Source organism: Montipora foliosa, chromosome 8 (genome assembly GCF_036669935.1).
Source record: "Montipora foliosa isolate CH-2021 chromosome 8, ASM3666993v2, whole genome shotgun sequence".
In the NCBI taxonomy this organism is placed as follows: domain Eukaryota; kingdom Metazoa; phylum Cnidaria; class Anthozoa; order Scleractinia; family Acroporidae; genus Montipora; species Montipora foliosa.
The window spans coordinates 40272953-40297973 of NC_090876.1; the positions used below are offsets into that span (position 1 = coordinate 40272953).

The 25021-nt window shown below is 39.8% G+C and overlaps 2 protein-coding genes across 2 annotated transcripts; both read left to right on the forward strand.

Annotated features, from left to right (window-relative positions):
- The first annotated feature begins 101 nt into the window (after positions 1-101).
- Positions 102-12622, forward strand: LOC137968805 (uncharacterized). Its single transcript, XM_068815284.1, has 3 exons — positions 102-227; positions 8323-8443; positions 9836-12622. The coding sequence occupies exons 1-3, from the start codon at positions 198-200 to the stop codon at positions 12598-12600; spliced, it is 2916 nt and encodes a 971-aa protein (XP_068671385.1). The 5' UTR covers positions 102-197; the 3' UTR covers positions 12601-12622.
- Positions 12623-15180: 2558 nt separating this feature from the next.
- LOC137968806 (uncharacterized) lies at positions 15181-24140 on the forward strand. Its single transcript, XM_068815286.1, has 4 exons — positions 15181-15417; positions 19613-19739; positions 20972-21162; positions 21228-24140. The coding sequence occupies exons 1-4, from the start codon at positions 15370-15372 to the stop codon at positions 24138-24140; spliced, it is 3279 nt and encodes a 1092-aa protein (XP_068671387.1). The 5' UTR covers positions 15181-15369.
- The last annotated feature ends 881 nt before the right edge of the window (positions 24141-25021 follow it).

The window sequence follows — 25021 nt, forward strand, 5'->3', positions numbered from 1 at the left end:
GTTTAATTTCAAATCATAATAGTTTTCTTTTTGAAAGTGTAAAGGATTTTGAACGCTTTGGTCTGCAACTTCGAGACTTGATGCCGGATTCGTTTCGATGGCCTGCAAAATGTATTAGCCCATTCTCATTCTCATTCATTGGTAATTTGTAAACAGTCGAATGAAAGTCACTTTTAAATCCGAGTTTCCCAGTCAAGATGGCTGCGTTCATGTTACGGAGTAGAAAGGTACGTTAGTCTTTCCGGACATCTTTAAAGGCTAAGCTCATTCGTCCGTAACTTACAACTACTTTATTGCAAAACATAGCCAGACGTATTGTTGTAAACTCTAAAAAAAATATCGAATCTCGTTCATCGATTTAGTTTAGTAAGGATTTGATTTACCAAGGGAGGATCGACTTCAAGTTCTGCTCGTGTTCACAAGCAGTGGCAATCTTCTCGCGATGCGTGTTAACTGTAACAGAAAGTGATGAATTTCAAACTTTCACCTCAGTGTTTCCTCTGATTCACTTAAAATTAAGCAAACGAATATTGTCGACTCTGAATTCAGAAGTTTTCTTTTGTTAACTGTTTGTGTTGCTTTACTGGCATTAAATTTATAAACATTTGCATCCCAAATTATTAAAGCGCGTCACATGAGAGGGTCAACGCTCAAATTTGCCTGTTTCCGTGAAAAAAAAATATATTGTGATCTTATTCTCTGGGTATTTGCCCCTTGTTCTCCGGAGATTCCCCAATTCAGACTTATATCCCCCGGGCAGATCGTAGATAGACGAGCTGAGTGCGGCAGGTGGATTGATCAATTTGTTGTTCCGATGACGGTCCTGCTTGAGTGATGGCAAGGCTTGCGGCCGGCCGAAACTTATAGCTGCCAGGGCAACTTATTCCATAATTCGACGGCGGCATAGAAGTATGACAAACCACATCGACAACAGGCTTTGTATCATGAAACCAATTAGGCTTAGTCTTAGCTGTCGAGTTTGTGTCACAGACTGATTGACTGACTGACTGATTGTCTGTCTGACTGACTTACTGACTGACTGTCTGACTGACAGATTGGCTGATTGACTGACTGACTGACTGACTGACAGATTGGCTGATTGACTGACTGACTGACTTACTGACTGACTGTCTGACTGGCAGATTGGCTGATTGACTGACTGACTGACAGATTGGCTGATTGACTGACTGACTGACTGACTGACTGACTGACTGAATTATTGACTGATTGTCTGACTGACTGACTGACTCACTGACTCACTGATTGTCTGTCTGACTGACTTACTGACTGACTGTCTGACTGACGGATTGGCTGATTGACTGACTGACTGACTGACTGAATTATTGACTGATTGTCTGACTGACTCATTCATGCACTGACTAACGCACTGACTGACTCACTGCTGTCAAGCACTCCTGTTGGATTTGATCACAAAGAAATCCAGTCTGTAAAATCTTCAATAGCAAAAGTAATTGAAGAAAATGTCACGCTTAAAGAAACGCTTCACAGCACGACACGCACTCTGCAAGATCTTCAAGCTACAATTAAATCGACAACAGCTGAATTGCAACAGTCCAAAACTGAAACTCAACGATGTTATGAATTAATTATCAAAGAGCGCTCATTGCGTGAGTCCATCGAAACAGAACTTCAGAACCACTTCAAGAATTTCGCAGCGTACAAAGCGAAGACAACTCAAGAGATGACACAACTATTTGCCCGCGTTCGAACAGCAGAAGAGAAAGCAGAACAAGCCAATGATCATGATGAAACGATACAGCAAAGGAACACATCTGTGATGGAAGAAAACGTGTTAATTCAAAAAAGAGTGGATGATATTGAGAAAGAATTGAATTCTATCCAAGAGAGCATTTTTAATGGTGAAGCTGTCGCACACCGGAAATCATTATCTCGAGAATCCATTGTCCTTTCGCCTGAAAACGACAGACCCCCAGCCAGCTCCCAAGATCAACGGAAACAAGTTACTCAAGAACAAAAAGCCTTCAAGAAAATAAAACCCGTCGGAGACACCATTATTTTTGGTGATTCTAACACGCGCGGCCTTGAAAGCCGTAGATTGACCATGGGCATTGGATCACTTAGCGGCGCAACGTTTGATTCAGCTATCAATTATCTACAAAGTGATCCCACACCAGACGAAGCTGTCAAGCGTGTCATTTTTCACCTGGGCACCAACCATATCCACACAGAATCTACTACTGAGAGCCTGAGAGATAAATTGAATATCCTAGTCACAGAATCACGCTCCAAGTTCCCAAATGCCAAAACTGCCTTCTGCAAAATCCCACCACAATTCAACAACAATGGAGATACCAAGAACGACAGGATCGCTCAATTAAACGAGGAAATGAAACTGCTGGATGTGGAATTTATAGATGTTAAAGCGACGGAGGCAAGCCTTTTTACACGTGACGGAAAGCATTATAACAAGCGAGGTCTTGCTGTTTTGGCTGGCGCACTAATACAATGGGCAAGAAAAAATGGACACTCTTCCACTTCGCCACGATCTAAGCAACAGTCACATAATCCAAGAGGAAAACATTTCAACACTCGACCAAATGGAACTAGGAACCTATCAAGGGACCCGTCACAGCAATTGCTGAATTTACTTCTGGCTACACTTCAAAACGGTCGATGAACATAAAAGCGGAAATCAACAGTAAGCTTTACTTTAATAGTCACTTACTTTCACCAGCTTATGCAAATCAATCTAGTCGTATTTATTCGACTGATATTATTCTATTAATTTTTTACGTAGTCCAACAGTTATCGTTTATTTTTTAACGTACTTTAATTTATCTAATCATTACTATTATTTCTTCAAGATGAATAATCAAAATAACGTTTTTAATATAATTTCTTGGAATATTCAAGGCCTAAAAACTAGGCTTAAACCGACGAAACAAACCGTCTCGAATACCAAATTGAACATTAAATCAATTAAATCTAAGCTATCCAAATTTGATATTATCTGTCTCCAAGAAACATGGGCAAAAGACGAGACATTAACTTTTCAAGGGTACACAGTGTACTCAACCGTTAAAAACACCGTAAGCAGACGAGGCCAAGCAGGGGTATCGGTATTAATTCGAGACTATCATCAAAATTTTGTTTCTCGTATACACAGTGATTCCCCCAACATAATTTGGTGCCGATTACATAAGCAATTGCTTGGACTCCAGGCAGACATTTTCCTGGCTGCAGTTTATCTACCCCCACTACAATCACAACGAAAGGCAGGAGAAGACGTTATCAGTATCTTAGAAAAAGAAATTCATAAGTACTCTACCCAAGGCCAAGTTCTTTTACTTGGTGACTTCAATGCGAGAACGGGGACATTAAACGATTTCATTGAAAACGATGCGGATGACTTTTTAACAATTCATAATACCTACAATCGAGACACGGATTGCCCAAAGCGAAACAACGCGGACTACACAATCAACAAAGTAGGAAGAGAAATATTACGATTATGCATAGGAAATAGATTGCGAATTTTGAATGGCAGGTTAACAGGTGATCTCGATGGAAAATACACTTGCTATCAAACTAATGGGGCAAGCACAGTCGATTACGCACTAGCAAGTGAAGACCTTATAAAGACGATATTAGGATTTCAAGTTCAAGCCTTGACAACCTACTCAGATCATTGTCCTATCAGTCTAAAATTAACTCCCTCCCGCTCTCACATGGTAAAAGACAATGCACCTAGACAACCACTATGCAAAGCGGCACCTACTCAAAAGAACTTTAAAAAGTTTCTTTGGAAGGCAGATTCAAAAGACAAATTTCTCAGTGCATTATCCAATCCTAATGTTCAAAGATTATTTGATTCCTTCAACTCAGAACACCACGCATCAGTAGACGATGAAATCTCGCAATTTAACCAAATTATCAATTCGGTGGCCAAATCATGCCTAGCAACATCGCGGAAAACCTCTAAAACTACCAAAGAAAAGAAACCATGGTACGATCACACCTGCAGACAGTTAAAGAAACAACTGCAACAATTAGTAAAGAAAATTAACCCCAGTTCTCACCAATCACTACGACAAGATTATTTTGTTCTTAAAAAGAAATACAAAAAGCATGTCAAAATGATGCATAAAAGATACAAAAACCAAATAGTAAATGAAATTAATGCTTTACACCCAAAACACAGTCAAGATTTCTGGAGGTATATTAATCAACTTAGAAAAAGCGATGCTGTCGAAGAGGAAACCTCTGTTTCGTCAGAAGATTGGATATGTCATTATCAGAAATTATTATATGATAGCCAGGAACCGCACACCACTTTGGACTTTTCAAATGAAGATATGGACTGGGAAAACGAAAATTCACCGAATAACGACATTTTAGGGCAGCCTATTACGACCAACGAAATCCATGAACAAATATCAAAACTCAAGTTGAAGAAAGCTTCGGGTATGGATTCTATCCTTAACGAAATGATTAAACACGGACGCTATTATCTAATGCCTTCATTAGAAAAACTGTTCAATGATATACTAGACAGTGGAACATTCCCAACCCATTGGAACATAGGTGTTATAAAACCGATATATAAAAGAAAGGGTGATAAGCGGTCTCCAGCAAATTATAGAGGAATCACATTGACGAGCTGTTTAGGAAAACTATTTACATCAATCTTACAATCCAGGCTGAACAAGTTTATCGAACAACATAACATCCTCAATCCAGAACAGTTTGGATTTCGCCCAAATTCCCGAACAACAGATAGTTTATTCATCCTACAGCAACTCATTAATAAGTATACAAAACAACATAAGAAACTTTATGTTGGCTTCATCGATTATGAAAAAGCGTTTGATAGCGTGTGGCAGTCCGGGCTGATCTATAAAATCTACCAATATGGAGTTAAAGGCAAATTCTTTAAAGTCATTAAATCCATGTATTCGTCGATTAAAAGTTGCGTCAAAACTGATGAAAGCTCTATCACAGAAATGTTCTCATGCAACAAAGGAATAAGGCAAGGTGATGGCTTAAGTCCAGTTTTATTTTCATTATTTATGAATGACTTACCGCAATACTTTAGGGACAACCATTGTCCAGGAGTAATGATTGGAAGCCATTCTCTAAATTGCCTCATGTATGCTGATGATTTGTTAGTTTTAAGTCCCTCTCCAGAAGGACTACAGAAATCGATTAACGTCATTAAAAAGCACGCAGAGGAATGGAAGCTGAAGGTGAATACCAACAAATCAAATATCATCATCTTTAGTGGGAACGGTCAAACCAAAAACAAGGAAATTTTCCAATATGGTTCAGAAGCATTACCTATCGTCGACAAACAAACATATTTGGGAATAGAAATGACCTCATCTGGTCGCTATACCTACGCAAGAGACATCCTTAGCAAAAAAGCTTATAAAGTTCTTGCGACAGTGAAACGATTGTTCTCCAATTCGGATACGACCACAATTACAATTAAGAATAAGCTTTTTGATGCCCTTGTCAAACCTATACTACTATATGGATGCGAAATATGGGGACCGGAGCTATTATCATATAAGACCCATTTTGACAAAAGCACTATCGAACAAGTCCATATCAAGTTCTGTAAACAAACACTAAATACCCCATGGTACACAGAGAACATTGCCTGTAGGGCAGAACTTGGACGGTACCCTTTAAGTATAGACATAAAAGCTTCAATATTTAGTTACTCGCTTAGATTACAGCATAAAACAGTCAATCCTCTATTAAAGGAAGCCTTTCATCACGCAAAAAGTCACAGCCAATTTTTTGATGTATTAAATAATGACGAAACTATACGAATGCACTCTATAGGCAATACATCAAGCCAACTACACATTAAGAATGCTCGTTCCTCCATAAAGAATCAGCTTAAAAAGGACTACATTCGAAATTGGCTGAAGGCTCGCAACAACACTTCCGAAGGCTCTAGAGAGAAATTTACACACAAAGAAGTCAAATTCGACTACCAATTGGAAGACTATCTCAAAACTATCAGAAACCCAGCACATAGAATAAGTATGACAAAATTGCGTCTGGGGGTTCATAGCTTGCGAATACAGACTGGGAAATACGAAAATAGAGGTGCACCAATCCCAGTAGATGGAAGAACGTGTTTAGTCTGCAATAGAGGCTATATAGAAGATGAGCGGCACTTCTTGATGTATTGCCCAGGGTACGATAACATTAGAAATGAGCTCCATTCTCTCCTTTCAACACACGATGTTGTTTTCAAAAGCCTTAATGATGAGGATAAAATTAGGTATTTACTTACCCTAGAAAACGAAAGCACTTCAAAGATAATAGGTAAATACACATATTTAATGTTTCAGAAGAGAAAAGACTTCCTAAATGCAAAATAATTAAAATAATAATTTTATACCAATTGTATTACAAGTAATTGTATGATCTTTTTAGTTAATTAGTTATTCAAGTAGATATCATCACCTTTATTGTAACGAGACCGATACCTCCCTTTGGAGAGTAAGGCGCAATAAAGATTTACTGTTTACTGTTTACTGACTGACTCACTGACTGACAGACCGGACTGTCTAACTGACTGACTGACTGATTGACTAACTGACCGGACTGTCCAACTGACTGACTGACTGACTGACTGACTGACTGATCAAGATAGGTGAAACAGGGGGAAGACTAGCAGACTACTTCCGCGAACATCTTCGAGCTGTAAAAAGCTAACCCCTTCATTTGACTGATCGAATGATTTACAGGCTGACGTCACAATCAATGGCCGTTTTCATACTGACTAGAGACGCAAAATCCGTCCAGACGAATTACGTGCAGAACTCTTATGTTATACCCGTCTAGTGTATAGACAAGACGAACTATATAAGACTCATAATCCGTCTGGAACGAACTTCGGCAAACCTTTTTTCTGCGTCAGTTAAATTCATCTAGTATAAAGACGGACACAAGACGTATAATGCGTCTGGACGAATTATCCAGTTGAGTGCGTCTTCAAGCACGTACCAATTATGCGTAGTGTGCTCGTCTTTATACCAAACGAACTTAGGGGTGAACAATTTAACTTTTGAGTTGGAAGATTTTGAAAACAATTTCCTGCAGCCTGCCAAGCAAAGAAAAAAAAATCATGCATGGCCATGTCTGAGAAAAAAAATCATGCACCCGTCGTGCAGCCAAAAAAAAATTCTTACAAATCATAGAAGGCCCATCGCTACTTGTGGTCTTCCTAATCTGAGTAGTTTACATAAAAGCTAGCTATGCTGTTTTATTCAATAAAGCGAGGTTTTCTCAAAATGGGAGTTCACTGAGTTCATATAGTCTTAAAAATATTTCAATGATGTTCCGAGGTGTAGGAACAGGCCAAGATGTGCTCTGTACATGTACGAGTACATCTTTCAAAGACCTCCCTTTTCTAAATGAAATAAGTGGAGAGGTTTTAAATATTTCTCTTAGTAAGGGCTGGTTTGTATAAGATGCCATTTGTTCATAAAAATATGTTTGAGATTAGGCACTGATGGGGGATACTGACATTCATTGACATTCTATGCCAACTAGCATTATACATTTAAGATATTTTCCAGTGGTGCATGGTTGGCATATGATGGACTCAAGGAATAGCCCAGGTGTTGGTTTCAAGCCCTACACGCCTGGAGTGCAAGGAAATCCTTCACATTTCTTTTATGTTTGAAAAGGACCAGCACACAGCACCACACACACACACAAACAAACACTCAACCTTAAACTTCAACAAGTATTGTAGATTTAATGTTTTCTGCTAGTGTTGGCAATAAGCTGCGCAATATTAATCATTTTACCATGAAGAAACCTTTATGAAAAGTAGAGATAAAGTAAAAAGTAGTATGAAAAGTAGTATGAAGAGTAGTGCCTTTTTTTTTTACTTTTTGTCGAGGTGTGTCCACACTCGAATGGAGTGGAAAAAAAATCCTGCAGAGGATAATCTCCAAAAAAAAATTATTGCGCTGCTTTTCGACTGAAAAAATATATCTGCCTCATTGGTCGGTTGGGAAAAAAATTCTTGCCACTGAGCAATCGCCCCTCCCCATCCTCCTCAAAAGTCAAATGGTTCGCCCCTTATCCCCTTATCAGAAGCAAAAGAAAAAGTTTGCCCAAGTTGTAATTCGTTCCAGACGAATTAAGCTTTTCTTGCATACTAAAAGAAATAATTTTCATTAAAATAGAGTTAAATACCCAAGAGAATATTTCACTCCTCCAACATGGCCGCCTTGACTTCATGTGAAACACTATAAACCAGGAGAACGCGTTGCTGATGAAAGTTGTGCCTTACCTCTTTACACGCAGGTTTTCATTCTTCTGGTGGTTCTCGTTGCAGCTGGAATTTACCTCTGGACTACGAAGATACGAGTTAAAGATTTCTCCTTATTTTTGACCAATGAACGATCACACTCGACATCGATATCAGGTAACAATAATTTGATGCTTTCCGCAAACGGTTATAATTACGCCTGAGTTGTCAGTTCAAAGGTCGGAAATCCAGCTGTGGTTACAAAGTCAGTACCTCGATTATTAGGTGTAAAGGGAGTGTGTATCATAGCTAGATGTAAGAATATCGAAATTCTTCCACATATCAAAACCATCGAAAGGGGAAGGGTTATCTTGCATTTGAGCAAATTCTAACAGATCACAAAACTAGAATGGATGAAAAGACCCTTTGAGGAACGTAGGACCTGCATGGTAGTCATTCACTTTCTTGAAAAGAAAAACAGATTGGATCTCTTGTCTCCTCGACCCTCACAAAGAATGAAGGTACGTGGCATCCGGCTGAAGTTACTGAAACAAGGGTAGCGCGCATGCTCAAAATGAGAATAAGTGTCTTATAAAACAGGGGCACCCAACGTCAATTTTCGGAAAATATCTGTTAGGAAGACGATTTGAGATCTACAATTTTCGGAACATTTTTTGTAAAATTTCTTGCTTGCCTGCCTGTCCTAGGATTTTCGAACATCTAAAAGATGCTATAATTGCTTATTTTTAACGGATTTTTACGCTATAAAGCTCGCCTACAATTTTCGGGAGCCTTTTTTCTGGCTGAAATTTTCGAAAAGGTAAGTTTTGATCTCTGTAATTTTCGGATCACTAGACTTTCAGCCAGGAAATCCGAACAGATGAAAAATTTTTAGGCGATAAAAATATGCCTCTATCTACCGTTTAAAGGGGCTAGGTCACGCTATTTTAGGTAAATCTGTTTAATTTTCTTAATTATGAGCTATATACGAAAAATTGGCAGAGCAAGAGTCTTTCATTCGCAAAATCACGGCCACATAACAACTGAGAATGATTTTCCAGCTTTGTAAATGACATTTTGATATAGACTGATATAAATTTGAAAAAAGGTGGGCCGACGTTTTTCAAATTTACCCAAATTCAATCCATTTCAATCCTCTCCAGTTTTGTCCATCCATGTCCGTTCTTGGCTTCCCTGTGTTTTGTTAGAGTTCTTCTATAGGTTTGAATAGTTATTTTGATATTTTAGTTAATTCTATGACCATTCGATCAATGCTGAAATTGCCTAAAATTGCGTGACTTAGCCCCTTTAAATACTAAAATGCGTTTAACAATGCTATGTCTAAGTGGTTTTGAACTATATTCTCGTTGGGTGCCCCTGATAAAAGGTTCCTATAAATCATATAGTACTGAAAATCGACTGATACTGGAATTGCTTAAGCTTCACGATTTCCACGTGGCATCATGTCCATATAAGGCTGAACCCAGTGTGCAAATCATCGAAGACGCACCATTACACCACACTAACCTCAACGCGACAATACTCATATTGTTTGGTTTTAATCAACAGATTTCAACAGTTTTCCTGGAAAAGAAGACTTCTTTCTTCTCGAAAAGGAACAAGCTACGGAGGCATCAAATGTTTATTCCAAAGATCAACTAAATAAATATGAAGAAAAAAGAACAGATAACGATGCCATGAACGCGGAAAAACATCAGTCTCTTGAACTGACATTGGAGCAGTGGAGCACCATCGGAAATCAAACAACTCAGAAATCAATTACGGAGAAAGGATCAAGTTTTGCGCCAGTAAATTTGAAAGAGATGTTGGAAGAATTTAGACCAGTTCATCACAAAGATAATGTGTCGGAAAGTATCGATGGTTCAACTGATACGCCCTTTGCTGATTCGGATACCCTCGGTGTTCACGAGAACGTTTTGGAGACACTGTTTGACGAAGACTATGTTGACCTAGGAGGGTTCCCAAAAGGAGCAGCTTGTCCGTACACGGGGATTAGAAAACTAAAAAACTCAACAGAAAGAGTGCAAAAAGGTAATAAACAGATTTCTTGTGTTTCCCATAAACCAAATGAAACAGATTGCGAAAGAGCTGCAAGAGAATACGAGGTAGAGAAGAAACCTCTGAAGTGCCCTCTGGGATCACAGAAGGTGATTTGCTTGATCGAAGACACGTGGCGATCCAGTCCCGAGAGTGAGTTGAAAATTCACTGTGACTTGTCCCCCTGCAAGGGGGGTCCCATAACTGTGAAAGGAATTCATCCTTCAAAGGGTATTTCTGATGAAGAGAAAGACGAGCAAAGTTTTGCTTCTGCAAAAGCACTGGAGACTTTCCTTGCCCATTTTATTATCGTGAACACGCTGGATGGATTCAATTTTTGCTTTCTTCGCTGCAAGGCTGGTCGGAAAAAGATCATTTCGCAAATGCTAACGTTTCCTCCAATATTAGAGACAAAAGAGTCAGAATTTCTTCCCGGAGACAAAGACCCAAATCTAATCAATTTTAACGTGGTCGTTTTGGATTCGGTCTCGCGAGTACATTTCTATCGCTCACTTCCAAAGTCTGTAAACACTTTGAGAACAATTGTTTATAATGATTCCATAAACGCGACAGCGCTGGACTTCGAGTTATTGCAGAGTTCAGCACCGTACACTTTTCACAATATCAGAGCTTTTATGTCTGGAAAAACCGACTTTAATTATGTCGAGCATTCAAACGGAACTTATGGCATAGACGTTTTGTATAAGAAGCTTAAAAACCAAGGATATTACACAGTGCTACAAGAAGACAGCTGTTGGTTTGATGAATGGGGCTCGTTATTCTCGAATAACGTATTTCAGAACAAGACCCCTCAAACCACCGAGGAAATTGAAAAAAGATGGGATAAATTTAAAGAATTAGTGAAGGGCTACTACATCGACGATTACGGCTTGTCCCACTCTACTTGCGATGTCTTACAACAATATAACATAACAAACCAGTTCAACAAACCGCGAAGACTTTGTTTCGGTGGGAAAGTTTTCGCCGAGCATTTTCTTGATTACTCTTTGAGCGTTTTTCAAGGCTACATTGACTCAGGCAAAAGACAGCCAATTTTCTCCTACACGCATCTTAGTCCCGGACATGAAGTAACTGGAACACGAATTCGACAAATCGATGAATCGTTGTCCGGGTACTTGTACTCGATTGCGCACGAGAATGACACGTTGACGATGGTGTTTTCCGATCACGGCCCGAAAACTACCAAATTTTCATTTCAGACGATGGAAGGCCGAGCGGAAGTCTACGATTCCTTGCTCTTTGCCATAGTTCCACGCAAAGTGGCCAACATTCTAGGACTGAGACGAATGCGCGCATTGGTAATAAATCAGAAACGTTTGCTAACTACTTTGGATGTGCACAAAGCGATCATGTCCATAGCAGACCCTGAAAAAATCACGTCCAACACTTATCTCCAAGAAGGGATGTTTTCAGAAATCCCCTTTAATCGGACATGCGCAGATATATCTATTAAGCCTTCAGCGGTTTGTAAGTGTGAAGGTTGGGAACAAAAATTCCCGGATAATGACGCACAATTTACAGCTCTCGCCGAACTCGCGTTGGGTTCGCTAAATAACGATATTCAAGAAAGCTTTTTAAATACTCAAAATAGGACCGCAGGATTCGGACGATGTCAAAGATTGGTCGGGCGCAGCTTTGAAAAAATTCGTCGGAGAAAAGTAGGTGCTAACTATCTCGTGACGATGGATATTGTTGTTTTCCCAGAAAACGAGATATTTGAAGTGCAGGTCACTTATCCCGCCGGTTCTTCAACCCGCAGGCAAATTAGCTACCCCCAGGTTGTCAGTAACCGCAGGGTCAGCATTTACCGAAGATTCGAGAAATGCGTAGATCACGGTGTTAGGGTGGAATCATGCGTTTGTGATTCGCACGGTTATGGAAGAGAACTAAGTCGTAAGAATCATTGGAAATGGTTTGAGATAAAAAGCGCGTCCGACATTTTGGAAACCGTTTTTCAAGCCAACAGTTTTGGAACAGAATCAGAAGTCAAGGATTTACACGAAACGTGTCTGCTGCTCGTGACTCGAAAACGTGAAAACCTTGGAATGACATTTGAGGTTGCCAATGCATGCAGCCAACGAAGGTACAAAGTCCGACTGACGGGCAAAGCCAAGGGAAAGCATCTTATCACTAGGAAACTCCCTCTTTCAACCACCGTGGAACCAAGAACAGTTCACTTCGTGTTTAGCGTTCAATATTTGGAAAAACCTTTTGGGTTTAACTTAATAACATCGTTCGTTGGTTATACCGTGTAGTCATATCAGAATTGTTTCGATAAATGCAACCGTTCTTTTTTATCTCTTCGCCGCTTGCCAGTTCAGAATATAACAATTTTATCAGTTATTTTTAGTGTTGTATTTTTCCATTTTGACTTGTCAATATTTGGAGAATTGGCGCAAAATTCACATTTATATATTGCGCAAGGAGTCCACTGATTACTTGGAGCTGAAAATTCACCCAATTCTTCAGGTCTTTCAGTCGTTTTCCCTTTATGATGGTTTCGCTTGCTACGTACTGTCAAATGACGTAAATCAATGTGCGATGTCTTCGATTTCATCACAGGTTCAAAAGTAACTTTCAAGTTTACATCGTGGGGAAGTGACAATCTAGAAATAAATAGGCCCAAACAAACGATCACTCAAACTAGGGTGTACTGAACAAATGCTATGAATGGTCATTTTCCTGTTCATTGTCGGAATCGTGGCTTTAGAGACTAATGAAGTTACGTGGGTTGAGAAGTGGAGCGCTCTCGACCTTAGAGTTGGGCCCAGTCCAACTCTAAGTGAGTAAGAGAGTGAGTGAGTGAGGTCTTTATCTTGCGAGGGTTGCAGTTCATAGCCAAAGGCAATAAACTAGCGGCCATCAATCAGACCATTCTCGCTCTCAGGGTCCTCGTTTCTTTTGGTCACGTGGTAGGAGAAACGATAGCCAAAGCGAGTAGCGCTGGGGACGAGAATACAATCAGACCAGAAACATGGTGGACACACGATACCTTTCTCGTGCTTTTCTTTTTCCTGGTAGCTCCACCGTGTCAGCCGTTGAAAGTTTCTAACACTTGCTAACAGCAAAGTGCAAATTAATTGTCAATTGTGGCACGTGTTCGTGCAATTGTTAAACAGCGACAATCAGTGTTGCGCATTGTCCAAGCCTTACCTTTTTTACTACTGACTTATTTACTTATCAAGTTACTTATTTGCGTTAAATTCAATAAAAAATTGCTTCATCTAACTTAAGTTTATTTTACGCAAGCGTTTATTTTTCCTTAGCAGTTACACAGGTTAGATAGCGTTTTTTCGGTGCCTAGCAATCTGTTTATCTTCCTGTCGATGTGATTTATTATTTTAGTCAAAAGAGAAAATTGGTACTAACAGGAGCCTGCTACAAGGAGAGTACAATTTCATTGTATTTGTGGAACGGCGTTTTTACTGACCGGCATTTTTTAGATTGATTTTCCCACGAAACCAGTCTTGAATGAGAAATTATTGCCCATGGGATTCAGAATGGCCACTCGGGCAAGCCAAATCTTATTTAAGAACTCGTCTAAAATTAGCTTCATCTGTGAACACATAGACCTAGTATTGGAGTTGCAGAATCCTGGTTATTCTGCACTTATGTCCAGAAATGCTAAAAATAAAGAGAGGATGAGGTTAAGGAACGGATCCCCATACCCCATCAGAATTTTTTAAAATCTTTTTATAGTTTCGCAAAGGTATTTTAAGTTCTCGTTCCCAATGCCGCGCATGGTTAAAATCTCATTACGTCATTCCAACTGGCCAATCAGGTGGCTCTCTAAAAATAGCTGCTTAGCTAAAATTAGATTTTAAAAAATGCGGGTTGCACCATAGAGTTTCACATTGGCATACATGGTGAGTGGACGTACGGTAGTACGGTTTCTCGCACAAATGGGTTACCATCGGGTTACCACCATTTTGATTTGTTTAGCAGGGATGGCGCAGTGGTGAGAGCACTCGCCTCCCACCAATGTGGCCTAGGTTCGATTCCCGGACCCGATGCCATTAGTGGGTTGAGTTTGTGTTGGTTCTCTTCTCTGCAACCAGGTTTTCCTCCGGGTTCTCCGGTTTTCCTCCCTCAGCAAAAACCAACATACAGTTGATTCCATCTGGCTGTAAGCTGTGCTCCAAAGTCACACATGGACCGTATAGTGGCTGCCAGAGGCGCCATTGTATGCTTTCGGTTCGACATTGATGAGCTCAGCGTCGTTGCTGTACTTTGCGACGGGGATTAGCCACGACGATGATGATAATGATGATGATGATGATGATGATGTTTATTATTATTATTATTATTATTGTTATTATTATTGTTATTATTATTATTATTATTATTAAATTCTTACCAATGGTGCTCCCAGCTCTAGGAACAAAGTACTTGGTAATGGGAGACAGACACGCTTGCAGCATGCCGGGATAGTAAAAAAACATGGAAAACGAGCACGGACTATATAATCTTCTTGAGGATTAGACTCAACAATCAATTCCTGGGAGATACGTTTAGGATTCCAAACCTACAATTGTAGGCCTGCCTAGCAGTGTGTCTGGCTAAGGATACCAACATGGCCAATCCGACGTCATAAGAAAACAAAAGATAAAACTACAAATGATTTCCCATAACAACAACAAAATAATAATAATGATAACAATAATCAAAAAAGGTAACGCTCCGCTGCGCAGTAATCGCGATTAATAGCAGGTCTAATGACTTCGTTTGTTTTTGGTTCATTCATGGGGTGTTAAACAGATAGTAATAAAACCGAAAAGCACCTGTTTGTACCTGCTTCCTGATGACAAGATTCACGGGCTTTTCTCGACCTTCGTTGACAATTTCAACTAAGAATGTAGAGAAAAGTAGCAATTGGATGCTTCGGACGGGGAAGCTTCGCATCAAGTCATGGAAGATTTTTTTTTAAGTCACGCGTTTGTTGTTTATACTGAGGAAAGATCGAAGTGAAGGACTAATGGTTCGCTTAAATGTCTTCTTATTAGCGCAATACTCAGCGCTTGAAAATGACGGCTAAGTCGATACTGGGTTTGTTCATTCCTCGAAACAGAAAAGTGAGTAAGTTAGTAAATGTTCTTATGTATAAATGACAAGTATCAACACTGATTTTTCAAAACTGTGGTGTGATGGTACAATCACCGGTCCGTGAAATAATAGTTCTGATTATTTAGTTACCGTTGCACGCTGTTTACTCAGTCCGAGATGGAATTTTCTTGTTTTGTTGACGCTGGTTTTTGCAGCAGATCAAAAAATCGATTCGATTTGTGTACTATTTTTGGTAAGAAGTTTGCAGATGGCATTATTGCATTAGAATGGACCGTTATTTAACCTGTATTTTTTAATATATTGTTGCCGATTAATGCACCTCTATCATATTTTTCCTCTAGTATAACAAATTGCTATCGTATCATATGTTTTATCGCTTCAGTTTACGGCAAAGTGAAAACTAAAGATGACAAAGAGATCACACCAGAGGCTATTACTCAAACAAACAAACAAAAACAAACATTTAACCTGTTTGATTACTTAAGGAGGCTCAAAAGGGTTTCAAGACTCAGAAGATTCTCTATTTAGATCGAATAACGCTACAACACTGTATCACTTAACAGCAATGTTATGGTACCATATGACACACAAATTATTTCCAAACAAGATGTGATCGTTATTGTGATGTAATAAGTTATCTTGGCAAAGAGAAAGCCCAGCAAAAATACCTATATTTTGGATTTAATTGCTCGTATCTCAAAAATGAACTTGGTGATCCCCCTTTTTTATTGCTGAAAAGTGATTAGAAGCCCACGATGAAACTTTCGGCAAAGTTTAAAAAAACTCTGTCCAGGGGATTCAGAGCTTCCTTAACAAAATCACAAAATTAAGGTGGCTCTGAATCTGAGCGACAGAATTTTTTAACACTTTGCAGAACGTTTCATCATGCCCTTCTAATTACTTTCCAGGTATAAAAAATGGGGTCACCGAGTTCGTGTTTGAGATAAAAGGCAACTAAAGACAAACTGATGAAATGGTATATGAAATGAATCATATATGAACTGCGGATATGAAATCAGGTGAAGCTATGATCTTCGCAGTTATGAACGCAATTTTTACAATTGCGTAGAGAAGCCTGAAAAATTCAGGACTTCAACGGGGTTTGAACCCGTGACCTCGCGATTCCGGTGCGACGCTCTAACCAACTGAGCTATGAAGCCACTGACGTTGGGAGCTGGTCATTTGTGGGTTCTAATGGTCCCGTGAGGAATGAATCAATGATGAAATGGTATATGAAATGAATCATATGTGAACTGCGGATGTGAAATCAAGTGAAGCTATGATCTTCGCAGTTATGAACGCAATTTTTACAATTGCGTAGAGAAGCCTGAAAAATTCAGGACTTCAACGGGGTTTGAATCCACAAATGTCCAGCTCCCAACGTCAGTGGCTTCATAGCTCAGTTGGTTAGAGCGTCGCACCGGAATCGCGAGGTCACGGGTTCAAACCCCGTTGAAGTCCTGAATTTTTCAGGCTTCTCTACGCAATTGTAAAAATTGCGTTCATACCTGCGAAGATCATAGCTTCACTTGATAAAGACAAACTGAAGGGTGTTTTTACAGGCCTTGTCCGTTGCCACGGTGAAATATTACGTCACAATAATGACTGCATCTTGTTCAGCAATAATTCGTGTTTTATTTGGTACCACAATAATGCCAATACATGATACAACGTTGTGGTGCCGATCCTTCTAATAAGAGCGTCACTTGGAAAAACTTGGTGACCCCCCTCTTTTATTTCTGAAAAGTTATTAGAAGCCCACGATGAAACTTTCGAGAAAGTTTAAAAAATTCTGTCCTGACGATTCAGAGCTACCTTAACAAAATCACAAAATTAAGGTGGCTCTGAATCTACGAGACAGAATTTTTGCGAGACAAAACTTTGCAGCAAGTTTCATCATGCCCTTCTAATTACTTTTCAGATATAAAAAAAATGGGGCTCACCGAATTCGTTTTGAGATATAAGCAACTAAAGACAAACTAAAGGGTATTTTTACAGGCCTTGCCTATTGCCACGGTGACATATTACGTCACAGTAATGACTGTATCTTGTTCAGCAATAATTCGTGTTTCGTTTGGTATCACAATATTGCCAATACAACGTTGTGGTGCCGATCCTTCTAATAAGAGCGTAATTTAAAAGCGTTTAAACTGGTTCGAGCCCCCTTAAGCCAGGACGACGACGACGGCTGCGAGAACGTTATCTAAAAATATTATTTCCCGTTACTGTAAAATTTTGCGACCAGTCTAAGTCGCTCGGCTTGGAAAGTGCGAATACTCATTTCAAGAATAAAATTGATGAGAACGGTGTGGATATTTAGAGAGAAATTTGAAAATTCATCGTCAGGTGCTCTCGTCCTCCACGTGAGAAAAGAAATGAGCAAGGAAATGTATCGAAATATAAAACGCACGTGCACGGCGTGCAGAACTATTGTTTTAGCTAATTAAACCTCATAGTCGTCGTAGTTGCTTAAGGTCCCTATTGTCGTGTCCGCCGTCTTTGTTTAAACCCCTCATTAAGTTGTGGTCACATTTGAGAGAAACACAGTGCAATAGTGGAATCCTTAGGGGAACACTGAACAATAGAACTTGATTTAACACAACCGCAATCATTAGCACTAAGCCCGGGCAAAAATGATTTTAACAAGGAAACTAGAATCTTAAATCAGGGTTTTCGACAGTTTTGTAAAGTAGCGGACATATTTCTGAAAGAACCGGACGTTGCGGCGCCTCGCGGGCGCCGAAAGCGCAGGCTACTCAGGAAGGGGGGGGGGGGGGGTCTACGAGCATGACCCCCGGGAAATATTTTAAATAGAACACTCAGAAACGCTGTTTTCAGTGTTTCTGAAACCCAAGAATCAGTTTCCCAGGCAAGGCTGGAGTTTACTCAAATTCTCTTTAAAAAGTCAGTAAAATAAATTGTAATAATAATAATAATACTAAAATATAACAAACCCCTCAAATATTGGCAACAAATTACCGGACATGGAATGGGAAACCACCGGAGGAAACGTGCGGCTCACAGTCGCAAACGAAAGCCTTGCTTAAGGAGGCTCGAGCCAGTTTCAACGCTTCCAAGTGACGCTCTTATTAGAAGGATCGGCACCGCAACGTTGTATCAAGTTCGTTTTTGAGATATGAGCATATAGGTTTTTTTGCTGGGCTTTCCCGTTGCCAAGGTAACGTATTACATCACAAGAATGATCACATCTTGTTTGGAAATAATCGGTGTTTCATATGGTACCACAACATTGCTGTTACGTGATACAGTGTTGTAGCGTTATTCGATCTAAACAGAGAGTCTTCTTAAGTGTTGAAACCCTTCAATAATTGTGAACTTCAGAGGTTCTATGAAAATGCTCCTGAAGATACGTCGGACACATATTATTGAATACTTTAAACATCGTAATAGCCCATTGTCGATATACATGTATTAAAATTCAGTCCTAAACCAAAGGCATCATCTCGAGGCTCTGTAGTTCCCGGTGTTGTGGTCTGTCTTCTGTGGTGTATCATGGTGGGGAGGGTAAATGCTCGGAGATATTAGCTACACCAAGCTACTCTAAAAATCCGAGGGTAAATAAAGATGTATGATATGATATATGATGATATGAATAAACTCATACAAATCCTTATATTTATTCCCCAGAGCCTCGAGATGATGTCTTTTGTTTCGAACTGAATTTTAATATATCGAAATCGGTATATTAACAAGTGCTTTTTTTCTCTTTCCTCTAAGTTAGACCACTCTAGAGAATTTAGCACTGCTGATGATCGAATAGAGTAATCAGCCCTAGTAATAATCCGTGCCGCCGTATTTTGTAACTTTTGTAATTTGTCAGCACGTGTTTTGGAACAGTCACCCCATACAACATCACAATAATACAAATAAGGTTGTACAAGTGAATAGTAAATTGTCTTAAGAGTCTCTTGATTGTCAAAATCGAACGGTTGTTGAAGCAGGTGTGGAAGCCGTTTGCCCGCGGCGTAGCGCTTCAGTACTAGGCCCCGTTGCACTCCTTGGGAAATTTCTTCAACATGATTGCCAAATGAATGTGACGATCAGCAATCGATAGCTTTCAAAATGCCTGCTCGGCTTGTAAAATCTGGTACCCTTTCTCACCTTTAATCTCGCATGCATGAAATTCCAAGTTGTATTAGCTATACATTGAATTTGTTCGTTTGTTTTTCTTTTTCTTTTCAGGTTTTCTTCGTCGGTATTCTTCTAATTATTGCTTCGCTTGTCTATTTGGGATCATTCAAAGATTATTCCAGTTTGACCAGAAACGCTAAAACGACACCTAAAGAAGAGCTTCCCATACCTGACAAAGGTAATGCAAGATTCATTCAGAGTTTGTACATGCTGCACGCCAAGCTTATTAGAAAGTCAAATTGACACTTTCGTATACAAAAATTTGGTTTATCAACGGAGTTGATAATGTAAATTGGCCACCGTACAGAGATTCTAAAAGCTGACGTTTCGAGCGTTAGCCCTTCGTCAGAGCGAATCGAGGGATTATGGGTTACGTGTAGTTTTTATAGTAGAGTAGGAGCTACGCTATTGGTGGTAACATGGCAACGTGAAAAATAGGAATATATTAGTTAAATGAAAAGCGTTCGTTAATACCGTGAGGATTAAGGGTGCCGATTTGAAAGATGAATTTTTGTTCCAGATTCTTGCGGCTTTCCGTCGTACCTAGATGTAGGGAAAGGCCGCAGATAGCCATGTCTTTTTTGGAGTGGTTAGGCAGATTAAACACTTTCGTAGACCATTTTACTAACTAAGCCAAGCTCAGTCTGGCCTAAGAATGGAAGCGAGGCTGCCGGTGACCCTGTTTTGATACAATCCTTTGTGCTTTTCTAATGTTAATGTAGACCAGTTAGAATTACAACAACACAGTTTTTATGATAAAAGCAGTGAGGTCTGTATCAATGCAAGATCACCGGCAGCCTCGCAGCCATTCATAGTCTAGGAGACTGAGCAAACAAATGTAAAATGGCTTTCTAGGTCTCGCGAAATAGTTGGTGAAAAATCATCTAGATTGTATAATCTGTGAAAAAACTTCTCAGGTCTATTGCCGATATAGATTTCGCATTTAAGGGAAAAAATCTTTATTTCCCATTTGTGTTTCTCTCCCTAATTCGAACTTTATGGGCACTACCATTTTGTGGAAAAGGGCAAAGGAGAGTTTCTTCGGCCTCAGACAGTGGAAAAAAACCCAACGTTGTGTTAAGGCGCGTTAAAATCGAAAACGGCCGATAATCACTTTCCATTTATAAGAAGAATTGAAAGCAAGCCTAAGTCTACAACTTAACATTTAGTTAATCAGACGTACGAATAGAGGGTCACGGTTACGTTCGTTTAGTGTGACGGAAACGAAAGCCTTTATCCTCATTAAGACTCATTTGCAGTTCCCCGGAGTGTAACTATCTTAGTAAACAGCGTCACAGACCTAGGTAACTATGGGTACAGTGTCTATTTTGATAGGACTCGAGATCTCATAAGCTGGTTAGTGTATGAGGTTTCGCTATATTAAGTCACTACCGTTGTTCACACTCACAGGAGAGAGTGACACACCATCCAACACGATAACCTCACAGTTTGGAGATGGAACTGAGCTTGGAAACCCGGAATTTCTAGCCGATTTAGGTGACACGCCGAAACCTGAATCTGCTAAGGAAGAAGGGGCATTCTTTCGAGAAGAAGAAACAATACGTTATGATTCCACGGAAGGTGTTAATAAGACCATCATGGTAACTCCTAGTACTAATGATGAAGAGGGCGTCGATAATGATGGCGGCAGTGATGATGAAGTCAGCGGATAACGATGATGGCGATGACAATGAATATGAATAATATTAGTGATTACAGTTACAGTGACAATCATGATGCATTAAACAACCTGGAAGCCGCTACTGATATAAAACCAGGTCATGACGCTGACCAAATTAGACCGATGCCACTTCAGTCGGGAAAAACGACTGATTTGCCACAGGATCTTCGTAATAAGAGTAAGCAGATAATGGAAAAATATCAGACTGCATTAAACAAAACCAAAATATTTTTTGCTGATCTTGAGGACAAAATTCGCAGAATAGACCGCAAAGAAGATGATGAGCCTTTGCCTTTTAATAGTTTAAACACAAGTCGGAACCATGAGACAAGATCTGCTGTCGTTCCCAAAAGACAAATTAATGTCAGTGACGTTGATGTACACACACAGGTAAAACTTGTTAGACCTAAGAAGCAGGAAGCTGAGAAGAGTAAAGTCAGGAAACCTGATCAGTCATCACGATCGGGTCGAATGCGGCCAATTCCACCACCATCAGGCTTCTCAACAACATTTACCACTAATCCACGTTTATTTCCAATAGTTTTCAATACACTGGAAGACACAGAGTACAATAGGAAGCCTTCTGTATGCCCATTGCTAAGTTTACGTAGACCGAGAGAGTTGAGGGACAATGCGAGTTGCATTCCACGTGAGGTCGACTCAAGTTCTTGCTTGAAGGCTTCAAAGGAATACGGTCTTCAAAGTGAACCTGTAAAATGTTCAAACGAACTCCATTATCAGCTATGTTCATTTAAATTGGGACACCATTTTTCAAACCAAAGTGAAGCAAAAATCAAATGCGACATATCTGAGTGCGGGATTAATCCTGTTTACGTTCTTGAAATTAGTCCTGTTTTCGGGATTTTGAAAGAAAGGTCTTTGTGGAAACGTTTTGTCACCTCAAAAGGACTGGCAAAGTATTTGGAAAGGTACGCGCAAACGAACTTGGTATCCCATGATTTTAACTTTTGTTTTCTTGCTTGCGTTCATAAAGAAGGCTCTGGTTTCATTGAACAGCTGTTTACTTTTACTGGTTTTCACAAGATCTACGAAGGAACTTCACGAGACACAGTGGGGTTCAACTTGAACATCGTGGTTCTTGATTCAGTCTCGAGACCACATTTCTACCGTGCGCTTCCCAAGACAGTGAAAGCTTTGAGGGAGATCGTTCATTCTAACTTTTACAACGCATCTGTATTTGACTTCGAGGTGATGCAAAGCACTGCGGCGTATACTTTTCACAACATCAGAGCATTGATGTCCGGCAAACAAGACTTTGATTACTCGGGTGGACACGTCAACGAAACATACGGCATAGATGTCCTCTTTGGCAAGTTCAAGAAACTCGGATTTTACACTTTGCTTCAAGAAGATAGCTGTTGGTATGATTCTTGGGGTTCTCTGTTTACCAATAATAAATACCAAGGCGAGATACCTGTGAATAAGTCAGTCTTTGCTCTACGATGGAGAAATTTTCAAGATCTAGTGAAGCATTACTTTGTTGATGATTTGGGACTGTCGCACGCTTCTTGTGAAATTTTAAAGCGTTACAACACTACTAACCAATTTAACCATCCAAGTAGAGTATGCTTCGGAGGAAAAGCATTTGCAGAGCATTTCCTAGATTACACCGAAAGCATTTATAATAATCTAAAAATCACAGGAAAACCAACAAGGGCTCTGACATACACTCATCTCAATACTGGACACGAGATCACAGGAACTCGCATTCGGCAAATCGATGAGCCTCTTTCGCGATACGTGAAAAGTATGGCTACAGCTGAAGACACGCTTACTATTTTGCTGTCCGACCATGGCCCCAAGACAACAAAATTTTCGTTTCACACGATGGAAGGTAGGGCGGAGAAATACGATCCATTCCTATTTATCATTGTTCCAGGAAAAGTTTCCAACGCCTTAGGTTTACAAATAATTCAAGCATTAAAGTCGAATCAAAATCGTCTTGTGACGACACTGGACCTTCATAAAGCCCTAATGTCATTGGGGAAAACAGCTTCAACAGAAAACCGAGTCACTGACGACCGAGGAATATTTAGCCTGATCCCAACAAACCGCACCTGCGCAGACTTATCAATTAAACCACTGGCCGTATGCAAGTGTGATCACTGGGAGACGAGATTCCCGGATAATGATAAACGATTTACCTGGCTAGCTGAGTATGCCCTTGGAGATATAAATAACAACATTCAAGAACAATTCTTAAGAGGCGCCAAGGATATCAAGGGCTATGGAAATTGTCAAAGACTGACAGGAAGGCGTTTTTCGAAAATACGCCAGCGTGCTGAGCAAGGAATAACTGTTACTACAATGGACATCGAGGTAATACCGGGAAATGAAATTTTCGAGGTCCAGCTGAGACATCATCTCAGCCACAATAAACGACGTTCTTTCATAAAAATGGCTCACTATGAGCGCATAACCATTTACAGACATTTTAGAAAATGCGTAGACAGTACTGTTTCATTAGGACTGTGCGTTTGCAATCATAGCAGCTATTATCATACTCCAACTAAGAGAACACAGCGCAGATGGGTTAAAATATCGAGTAGGAAGGACATTCTTGACATTATTTCTTTATCAAACAGCTTTGGAGTGGAGCCTAAGATCAGAGATATTCACCACGGATGTCTTCTTCTGGTGTACAGAAATCACGAGGGCAAAAGCACTAGTTTCGAAATTTCAAATATATGCAACGACAGGGTATACAGCGTCAGGGCATCAATGAAAAACGCTGAACAGTACTTCTTTTCTCGCAAAACTCCTTTTTCAATTTTAGTACTCCAAAGGACGATTCACTTCCTATTAGTCGTCAAACGTTCAGAAAAATCAATTCGCAATTTCAAATTAAGAATTAATCATTCAATAAAATACCTTTAAAATTATTTGACCAAGAGAGGCTTGCGTATCCTTCAACAAAACGTGTATTCTTTCCGTGTTATCTTGCCCCTTTTCATCTGCTATCCAGTGGCACCTATTTCCACAATACTTGGGGTCGGGCATGATTATAGGGAACTTAAAAGTAAATGAAATGTTTGTCATGCCTCGGCACTTCGATTGTGCTGCACCATTTTTCTTGTGATCACGACCTTTTGCTTCCTATATACAACCATGTCAAGTCAAATAATCCACAATTAATTAGAAATTATTCCGTAGGCGTGCGTTGGATATGAGATTTTATTAAAGTCACAACCTCGGCTAATGCACTGGATTTCTCGTGCTCTGATTGGTTTACTCAATCTTGGCTATCAGCGCATATACCTTAGTTTGACCTTATATGGCAAATGATTGCGCTCAGCGGTGCTAAGCTAAAATTAGTTTCGCCGGAAATCTAAATTTCTCTCTGAATAAAGCAAGAAAACCTTTTTGTGGGAAGTTCGGGTCAATTCCGACGCTTAGAAGTTCGCGAAAAGGTAAGAAATGTTTTTGTGATGAGCCTGTGTCTGTCTAACCAACAGGTATTAAACAACATCACATCTTTATCGAGTTTTTTCGATTTCGCTCAAATTTTCTCGCTCGTATTTCGTACTTCCAAACGTTTGGAGTTTAAGGAAATCAATAAAACAATTATTCCATTCGCGTTTGTTGGATATGAGACTGGTTATAGCCAACTCGGCGCTACGCATCTCGTTGGCTATTTTCCATCTCATCTAACGCGCGCTCATGGAATAATTGTTAAATAAATCGCCATCGAGGCTGGCTACAACCAGAATGAACCAGTCAGAAAGCTAGAAACGCATTATCCGAGGTCGAAAACTTAA

Bases quoted from the DNA above. Each gene is read 5' to 3' on its own strand.
- LOC137968806 (XM_068815286.1), top strand. From the start codon at position 15,370: ATGACGGCTAAGTCGATACTGGGTTTGTTCATTCCTCGAAACAGAAAA. The intron at 19,740-20,971 runs GTAATGCAAGAT...TCACACTCACAG, and splicing joins GCTTCCCATACCTGACAAAG to GAGAGAGTGACACACCATCC. The intron at 21,163-21,227 runs GTAACTCCTAGT...TGATGAAGTCAG, and splicing joins GTGTTAATAAGACCATCATG to CGGATAACGATGATGGCGAT.
- LOC137968805 (XM_068815284.1), top strand. From the start codon at position 198: ATGGCTGCGTTCATGTTACGGAGTAGAAAG. The intron at 228-8,322 runs GTACGTTAGTCT...CTTTACACGCAG, and splicing joins TCATGTTACGGAGTAGAAAG to GTTTTCATTCTTCTGGTGGT. The intron at 8,444-9,835 runs GTAACAATAATT...TTTAATCAACAG, and splicing joins ACACTCGACATCGATATCAG to ATTTCAACAGTTTTCCTGGA.